At 40.0% G+C, this 10,177-nt stretch overlaps 1 protein-coding gene across 1 annotated transcript; it reads right to left on the bottom strand.

Annotated features, from left to right (window-relative positions):
* Positions 1-3,933: 3,933 nt before the first annotated feature.
* Positions 3,934-7,086, bottom strand: LOC104270816 (EH domain-containing protein 4-like; the record flags this gene model as incomplete). The annotated part of the gene is made up of 2 exons (XM_009865287.1): positions 3,934-4,470; positions 6,922-7,086. Coding segments are annotated over 2 exons (702 nt in total), but the record flags the coding sequence as incomplete, so codon positions are not given.
* Positions 7,087-10,177: the final 3,091 nt, after the last annotated feature.

Genomic DNA, 10,177 nt, shown 5'->3' with positions numbered 1-10,177 from the left:
AATGGGGCCTCCAGAAACCCTCTTGGGAACACTTCCACGCAATATGACCACCATGAGCATTACAGCCTGGCTTGCTAACACAGCTGCACAAAAACCCGTTTAACTGGGTAGGTCGGTGCTTTTTTTTTTCAGTTCTGGAGTCTGGCACAGACCGTAATTTCAGTAACAAGTTCAAGGACACAGAAGGGAAATAGCTGTAACCTATCATGGATACATAAACCAAGGCAGGAAAGTAAGCAGCTTGCCAAATAGCTATTATGCCTATGAACCTTAAAGAGCAGGATTACAAAATTCTAGTCACTGAAAGATTGCTTTCTAAAAAGAAGCTTACCAAAAAAAAAATAAAAATCCCAGGTAGTTCAATAGTAGTTTATTAGATCAGCAATTTGTATCACCACTTTCTAAAAATGATTACAAAGCATATTAAAATATATTACAGTATCTGCAAGGAATTTATTGTGTAATAAAAGTGCAACAATAATGAACTTACAACTTTGTTTGCCTAGCTGGACAAACTGAAACACACTGCGCAGATCAAGCCTTTGCTCAAAAATTAGAGTGCCTTTGAAGTGAAAAAACAGTATTTAACAAAAATATTCCAAGAAGTGAGCACATGAAGTAGAAAACCAAGTTCATGTTCATTTTCTCAGTGCTAAGTTATACAGAAACCATCAAACCGTACAAACTCTGCTTGAATTCTGACAATCTACAGAGCCATCAAAGTGAGTGCATGTTGTGAAAGGAAGGAAGTGAGAAGAAGAGGGCACATTTCAAGTACTGGGGGAGAACGTCCTTGTTGAAAGTCAGGGACCAGGCATTGCTGCTTTGACACCAGGTTCCACGCAAATCCATACCATCCCCAGCTAACAACTGGGGACCTAAAAACTCACCATTTTCCAGCTGTTACAGCTTTTAAAAGGCTCTCGCTGTCCTGTAGTGTGGTTATGAGAGGTAGCCTCAAATTTCCTGATCCTATCTACAACAGAATTCTAATAAATTTCCACGGGTGCAGAATCAGCATTGGGAATTACAACTGTCACAGAGTAACTGAAGAGGTAAAAGCAGCAGTGTCTGCTTCAGTTTGTGGCAGCGGACTACACTAGCAGGCAGGAATTTCACAGGATGAATTACTGGCAGTTTTGAACGGTCTCACAGGGAGTATAATCAAAATTCTAGGTATGAAAGAGCCAATGAATCCAACATCTGAGGTCTTATTTTCCACAGATATTAGTAATAGTCAAACTGAACTCCATACTGCTGTTCCCACAATCAATTTAGAGCACAATTTCAAGAGAGAAGGTAATCCTGCTCACTCAGGATCTCTTCAAAAGAGATACCTTCTCCTAAGCAACAGCAACCTACTATATCAGTTTAGCTGTGCAAGAAGCTGTTGTTTGAAGTCCATATGAAACGTATTTTATTCCTGTCAACTAGGTATGATGCCAGAAATACATTTATGAGTGTAGTTCTGCATGCTCATTCTGAAACACTTCCTTTCCTCCAGATAAACAGATAAAATCCATCTCTACTTCTAGACATGCTTCATGCATTCTCCTTTCAAAGTCTAAAGGAAAACAAAGCAAAACCTTTCAAACCCAGCTAGACAAAATATTTTAACACATCAAAATGGCACACTTCAGTTTGTCTCTCCTAAGCCCTACCTAGCATGCTCCTAGAGAGACTGCAGAAAAGGCTGTGTTCTCCATTTTACTACCAATAAATCTAGATAAATAAAATAAAATCGCTGAAAAACTATCCTGCTCCTCTCACTGAAGGAGGGTATTTCTACTGGTATGGGATCACACGGCTCCAACGCAATTTGGAGCATCACCCCTGGAAGCTACACGCAGTGGGAACTCAAACCACCCTCAGAATCCTGCGCTGTTCATGAGCAAGGTAAGGCAGAGTCGGAAGATCAGCAGCTTCTCAGATCTTCTAAGCTTTGCCCACACTACAGTAGTCACAATATGCAAACTTGCTTTCTTTCTCCTGGTGGCTTCCTTACCAAGCTAGTCAGGTTGGTCATTAGTGTATGAATTTGTTACTGACTGCAGGCAGCACACACAAACAAGCACACATTATTACTTCCACAGCCCTTTTTTTTAACAACTGCAATGTCTACAGACTGCTTTTTATTCAATCAAAAATAAATTACATAGAAAATCAGTTACTCTGCAGATGTACAGTCACACAGGTCGACTCATGGTTGAGTTTCACAGCTCTACTAAAGTGCACAGCAATGTACTTCAGCTAATTTGGCTCTGACTTTAGGTCTAATAGAAATAAAGTTGGTACGCTTAAATGGTAAGAGAAAAACCTAAGACTTTTTAAAAAGCAAGCGGATTCTCAAGAATGATTCAACTAGGCCAGGGTATCTTTGATGCAGACTCAGAAGCCTGGCAAGGTAAAGGTGTTCTTCCGCCATTACCTACTCAGAAGGCACTACTGCCACTATTCACTGAGACTAAAAAAAAAAAGTGCTCAAAACTACAGTACTTTTGATGTGTAAGGTATTTCATACTACGAATGGAATACAAGTCAATTCCTGCTCTATGCATAGAGCAAAACTGACTGCCAAGTCTGATTTCAGAAAAGAGCTGGCCCTCCCTGAAAGACTCAAGTTCACAGGGCCAAAAATTTGCATTCCTTTTAAGGTACTGATAAAAACCAGTTGAAAGCAGTCAATATGTCCAGCTTTGATTGTTTTGTTAGATAAATGAATGCTTATTATGCATCCACCCCTTTCCTGGACTGTTTTCAGCAAAAGAATACAATCTGGAGGGATCCAGCCTGTCATTTATTGCAGTCAGTGTAAAGATTCCTGTTACCTTCCTCAGCAATCAAATCTGCAACCATGGGGATCGAATTTTGCGGTTGTCAGCTACATGTTGGCGAAAGAAAGAGTTAAAAACTTTTCTTAAAAATATATAAAAAAAATATAAAGAAATAACTATAATTACCTGTAAATAGAAATTAAATACCAATGAAAATATCCCGAGACAATTCGATGTGCTTTGAAGAAGTTGACTTTGAGCAATGCACCTTTTCCTAACAGAAAGCGAAGCTTGATTTCAATGGAAACACGATTTCTTTATTTTTTAGCTTATGAAAACATTCTGCTGTCACTTTGAACAGTTCGGGAATTTGTTGTCTGCAGAGCAGCTAAACTGAAACCTCAAAAGAAACTGCAAGTCCAAGGAACAAAGGAGATTCAGTCCTTCTAATGATAATACTGAGTATACAGTGTTGTATAAAACTGAAGTAGTTCTTCAGATAACAAGACACAATGATGACAGATATTCATTTTAAAATTTTGTGGTCCGAGCTATAATCAGTAAAGTTTTAAAACTAAGTCTTCTCCTATTCTGAGCACTTAAAAGTCTCCCCACTAGTCTTCTCTCTTTTTCTAACCTCCTATTCAATAATAAAATGAACAAAAATAAAATTTCCTTTTATATCAGCGTTTTCTTAAACTGCAGAGATGCTGACATTCACGTGATGCCTAAATTATGGTTTTAGCATAGAAAACACTACTTGTATAGGCAGGTGAATTTAACATTTACGGCTTCCTTGCACTATTTAGTATCATTTGGAGAAACTTGCTGTTGATAAATATTTAGGTTTGGTGAAGGTCGGTGTGTATTTTAAAACATGGTCTTTCCTGCTTTATGGTTGTAAAGGCAGCAAGACACAGAAGCAGGACTGCAAAAACATTTTCACCTTATGATAGATCTATACAAGGCACTTGTGATAAGCATGTCTGAGTGAGGGTCAGCAGGGACAGCTACACAAATGTTTCCCTGCTGCCACGCTTCTAATTCCAGTAACCTGCACGAAATGTGCTGTGAGGCTTAAGGGTCTAAGCTTAACTTCAAATTTTGGTGGTTTCAACAAGTTTGCTTCAAGATTTCTTCATTCTTCCTCCTGTATTTTTCACTCTGCTGTCTGGAAAGGTTTCCTGTGAGATGGTGGCACGAGGTGGGCAGGCAGCGTGCCGGGCAGTTCATACCCATCCAGCTTAATCTTGATAAGATGTTTTGCCAATGCGAACTCCTCATCATCTAACATCCCATCACCGTCGCAGTCTGAAAGTTTCCAGATCTTCCCCAAAACACTGTTGGGTAGTTTAGATGTCACCATCTCCTTCTTTGCACTAATCCCAGATATCTTGCCATTGATGGGTGAGAGAGTGTAGAAAATCTCATCATAAGCAGGTTTATCTTTGGCAACAACCCACTCGTCTTCATCAGCTCCTTCCTTAGCACCTTCTCCGTATCCATGACCAAAAGGTCCTGCCATGGTGCCATCAAACGCTCCACCTTGTACGATCTCTGTGGGCATATTGCTCTCTTCTTGTCTGATCAGGTTCATCAGGGAGGCAATTTTGTTGGCCAGCATGTTATCCACAGCTTCAATCAGCTTTGGTTTCAAAGAATGAAATTTAGTGAAGTCACAAGTCTCCAACTGTTCCTGTCAATGACAAAGGTTTCAATGACAGTAGTTAGAAACGTTTCCAACATAGTGAAGAGGTTAAAGGACGGGCTTGGAATTAAAATAATCTGCGAGGCGCATTTTCCATAACTGAAACTCCTCTTGGAAGATGCAAAGCTGACACATATGCACCACATACCTAACATATTGATCAAACACACCAAGACAATTTTGCAACAGTGTATGAGCTCATCTACTAAATTACGTTTGCAATACAATTTTCAAAAAGGCAACGCATAGAAACATGACAGTTGATGAATACTACCCAACAACCTCCAAATGGTGATTTTCTTCCAAACATCAAAGAAAGCAAGCAAGTCCTCACTCCTGCTAGCACTTATGCAAGTATTTAAAGTAAAAAATAAATCAAAGAGTTTGCAAGACTGATCTGATTTTACAGATTAAACTTCGTGTTTGTGGTTAGGTCATGAACAAGTGTCCTTTAGCAATGAAGAAAAACTGAGATGGGATGATAGCAGTGTTTTTATAGAAATGCTGCAAAAAATCATGAGGTCATATGGTCCCTGTTGAGTTTTGTACATAAGCTCCTATTAACTTTAGTGAGATGTTTAACTAGGTGATATGTGCTACTCCAACACAAGTCCAAGCATGTTTACACCAGTGTGCTGGAAATTCAAAAATGCTTTAGGCAATTATTACATGATCTCTACATGCAAAATGCTAGCTGAGAAGAGACAGTTACAGTGGCAACTGTTAAAAACACCCAATTGAACAACCTCTCCCTTCCCAAACTCCTCTCAAGACGGTGCTAAACTGCTTTAAATTACATCTATCACCTCAGGGAGCTGCTCCCATCCATATCAGAGCTATAACTACATGAACCCAAGGAACTGGAAGCACACGCAAGCAGCACGGAACTTTAGATTTCATAGAGGAAAAAATGCCATCCAACAACCACCACTCTGTTCAGATGACATTTATACACAGTCACCTGTTTTACAGCAACTGATCAGTACAAGTTCATGATATGCAATAAATCTCAGAAAGCAAGGTCAAACCTGCAATCTGTTTTGACACAATTTTGTTTTCTCAAACTTCTGCTTCTCACTACAGAAATGACTGATCTCTCATGTTCATATTTGCTGCTATCTGCTGCTGAGGCTTAATGATATGGACTATTAGCTTGACAAAGTTCTGTTGGAATTTTGTTTCAACATTCAAAGTAACAAGTCATCGGTTCTCATTTCACATCACCAACAGAAGTGGCACGGGAAGAAAGAGTCAACTTTTTCCACACAACCCTCTTTTAAAGCCTAACTCATAAAACCCTTCCAACAATCCTGCCTGTGAAAACCTGGCTGAAACAGCTCCTGTGCTTCATCTATAATTTACAGTCTCATACCAATAATTGATTCTCAAGATAAATATTTTAGTTCATAAAGGAAGCTTGTGCATCCCTACAGACAGGTTAACCAGTCATCCCTCTTTATGATTAGCAGTGTAAGTGTACCACATAAATTGTCAGAACAATAAACAAGTGTCAATCTGGAAAACGTCCTCCATCACTCTCACGACTAGCCCACGGTCAGACCAAACCACAGGCGTCCTGACCTCACATTCTTCAGCTTCTAATCTGAATTGTCTTCCAATTCAAAGGCTGTTTAAGAAGCCTACGATCTGAGAGCCAAAAGTTGCGAATTGAGGCATAAATTGAAAAGCACTGCTAACACAGCATTAGCTGTTCTTCCCTAGGATACTCTCCAAGCAACTCGCCTCAAATCAGAGAACAGAAACGAAAAGATAGAAAGTGACGGAAAGCTGGTAGTAAGATGGCACGAAGTTTAAAACAGGAACAAGAGACAAAAAGTATTCAAAAAGGGACAGCAAGACTATAAATTGAGAACTACTCTCTTCAGAGAATATGAATGCAAGAGTACAAGAAAAAACTGAAAGGCATCCTTTTCAGAGGTTTAAGTTGGACTTTTCAGGTAACACATTGCCTTTATTAGTTACTGGTAAACAGAGCAGGCTAAAAGAGAACAATATGCAGCTGAGGATACCTTCACCCATACAAGTATATGATCCCATTAAAAAAGTGATATAAATACCCACAACTAGGACAAAAAACAAAAAACACCTTAATCCCCAAGTATACACTGCCATTTTATTTGCACAAAACCTTTATTATCATCTGCTCTCAGGGACCAAATACTGACTTAAAGGACAGAAGGGTCTGATTCCTTACAGCAGTTTCTATAGTCCTGTGTATTAGTGGATGCACACTAAGCAAGTTACCAATTTTTTGTTCTGTACTGCTTCCAAGTCTTGCTACCCCTGTAACAGACACACGACTGACTGTCACTCCTTCCAAAACTGTAATGCCAGGACACTCTGTCCTACCTTCTCCAATTTGGCAATCCTGTTGGAAAGTCAATATTATCTCAGTAGGACTGTAATCTACCATCTTACCTGCATTTTCTTGACTTCAGGGAAGTCCCCTGCTGAGATATGGTATTCCCTTTGCAGCTGAAGGTAGATCTCTGGCAATCTGTTGATCAGTTCCTTCTTCTTGTTCTCTTTTCCAAATACAGAGGGCATTTCTTTTTTTAGATAGCTGATGATATAAGCATGGACCTAAGAAGAAGCAAAACTGAAATCAGACTACCGCTTATCTACAATTAACGCCAGTGTTCTTCACCCAGGTCATAAAAAGAAACAGAAGAAATGTGCTTCCCTAAACTGTTCCTGTTTACAGGAAAAGCTAGCTGATAACTGCCCATGCTTTCAGCACTCCCTTGGGGGGCAGAGAGAAATTAAACACATTCAAAAGAAGCAGCTGGAAGCTCTCGGTGTTCTATCAGTATCAACAGCAAGAGAAAAAGCAAGGCCTCCAAGATCACGTCCTGACACTACGTGCACGGATCGTACACGGAGCACCAGTCACACTGGCCCACCTGTCTCAGCGGCAGAGATCTGTAACTCCACTTGCCTCACCAATTAGCCAGCAGGATAATGCTCAGTGTTGGGTAATCCGTGTCTGCTAAGCAGCAGGGCTATCTAATTGAAGTGACACTCATTCCTACCTACTTAGTCCCAGAAAAGTAAGTACCTACAGCCACCAGACGATGACAGAGTAGTTCATCTACTCTAAGAGCAGCGCACCATGGCTGCCTTGCAAAGACTTACAGAAAAAAGCCAAGCCTTCGCAGCACATAAGGAAAGGCATTAATTTAGGATGCTAAGTCCTAAAACACATCGACACCTGCAGAGTTCTTAGTGTTTCCCATCTGCTGTGATCAAGATAATCCAGTAGTATCACCAGAACATCCATCCTGCCCACGTGCCCTCCTTCCACCCTTACCCTGAACCGTTCTTCTCTTCCCCCTCCCACCAGGTTTCACCATCAAAAGGATGTGCTTGGCCACACAGCGAGTGACCTGGTCCAGGACAGAAACAGTGGTGGCACTTCTTAACTGAGGTGAGTTCACTTATATTGTGTGGACGCTGATACTCCTTCTGTACATGAGAGGGAAGCACAAGAGCAGCCCTCTTTTAGAAGCAATACACATCTGTCACAATTGGATGTAATCACACTGCTTTTCTACAATCTGATGCAGGCAGGACCACTGATGTCAAATGACCTCCACAACCAGATAAATCTTCACAGAACTCACATCCTTCTTCGTTGAAAAAGGATGTAACTGTTCCCGAAACAGAAGTTATTTGCAGAATCACAGAGGTTGGAAGGGACCTCTGAAGATCATCTAGTCCAGCCCCCCTGCCAGAGCAGGATCCCCTACAGTAGGTCACACAGGAACACGTCCAGGCGGGTTTTAATGTCTCCAGAGAAGGAGACTCCACAACCTCCCTGGCAAGCCTGTGCCAGGGCTCTGTCACCCTCACAGTAAAGAAGTTTCTCCTTCTGTTTAGGTTGAAGCTCCTGTTTGTGATCATTGCCCTGTCACTGGGCACCAAAATTTTCACAAATACAGGAAAAAAAAAAAAAAAAAGACAAAATAAGAATATCTATCAAACCACTGCACAATAAAACAGTGAAATTTTGAAGACTGAGGGAAGACAGACTACCACAAACAAGGATCAGTAAAAAACTGACAGTGAGAAAACTGATCGGTGAGACCCTGGCACAGGTTGCCCAGACAAGCCGTGGATGCCTCATCCCTGGAGGTGTTCAAGGCCAGGTTGGATGAAGCTTTGAGCAACCTGGTCTGGTGGGAAGTGTCCGTGCCCAGGACAGAACTAGATGGTTTTGAACGTGCCTTCCAACGCAAGCCATTCTATGATTCTATCACTCCATTCTATAAAAAGAAGTGATTACATCGGTGTGGTGTAAGTATACTAAATACCTACCAAAACATAGCAGAATGTGCCTTCAAGTATTCTGTACAAAGCTTAACACAATCTGTACAGGGGAAGTGCTCTCCCACTCCTTTCCTTACTTATTTACAAGGTTTACAGGAAACTGGGAAAAAAACCACCCTTTGTATTTAAAGAAAAATGGTGTGACCAGCTTTTTTTTTAATACGTCTTAGGTTCATAACTTTCACACAATATCACTTCCTTAAATCTAAAAAGGGTGCATACATTTAAACTGCACATAAAGTTAAATTTCTCTAGAGGAGAAAAAAAACTAATCAGCATAAAGAATCAGTTTCTGCATAAACCCATGAAGTTTTCTAATATGGTAGATTCAAGTATTTCTCCAGAATGACAGAGCTGATTCAATAACACTATATCTAAGAGAGTTCATAAGCAAGTGTAAATAATTTTATGGATCTTACATTTACAATAACACTTCTAGCAAAACCAGAAAAGTGTGTTTATAGCTCACAAGCATTAACAGTTTCGCATGTGTATGCTAAGTGCTCTGAGGTATGCCAGTACGCACATGTGTTTCTTGTAGATAAGAAAATAAGACAGTGAGTCACAGTACTTAAAAAAAAGCCTAATGCCCAAAATTTTTAATGCAAGTTAACAGTTTGCTTTCATTTTTGGTTACTGTACATGTTTTAGAAGGTATTAATAATTGAGTAGCATGGAAATAGGACAAAAAAAATACCATGTAATGCCATAAAAAAATTATTTTTGAGTGTCAGCATTTTAAACTCTTTTTGGAAGACAAAAAGGCAACACCTGAGAGATTACACTGCAGCTTTCCTGCAGATAAACAGTTTATTCCCCTTCCATAACTGTCTAACTAGCACACCCTATAAGCATAATATTTTGTGTTCACCTTTGTCCGTTTTTATTTTACATTACATAGAAACACCTAAGGATGATCCATCTGACACTTTTCCACTACCAAAATGACTGTAACAAGTGAAAGCAGGAAGTTGCCAACAACATCCACAAAACAGATCGCAGCAACTTTTAATACAACATCATCCAGAGCATGACTTAAAATGCAGTTTTCAAAGAAGCAACTGCTATGGGGTGCCCTAAAGCTCAGGCTCTAAGTGTGTCATTATATTCAGAGAGCTAATTCAGCCAACATAGAAAGTGCTATACACCCCCCCACAACTATTCTTATATCTGTGTAAAGTGTGAGTGCTCTTCATTTCTGCTTAGAAGTCCACATGAAAATGTGTTTCAAGACATCGCGTTAACTCAACTCATTTTCTGCTTGATAACTACATAGGAAATCAGAATTTCTGCCTGGCACCACCAGCCTTCTCCCCAAGTATTTCTGAGGACAATTTTCCCTTTT

This window comes from Apaloderma vittatum, unplaced genomic scaffold (genome assembly GCF_000703405.1).
Source record: "Apaloderma vittatum isolate BGI_N311 unplaced genomic scaffold, ASM70340v1 scaffold6552, whole genome shotgun sequence".
Taxonomy (NCBI): domain Eukaryota; kingdom Metazoa; phylum Chordata; class Aves; order Trogoniformes; family Trogonidae; genus Apaloderma; species Apaloderma vittatum.
This window is presented reverse-complemented; position numbering and strand designations above follow the sequence as displayed.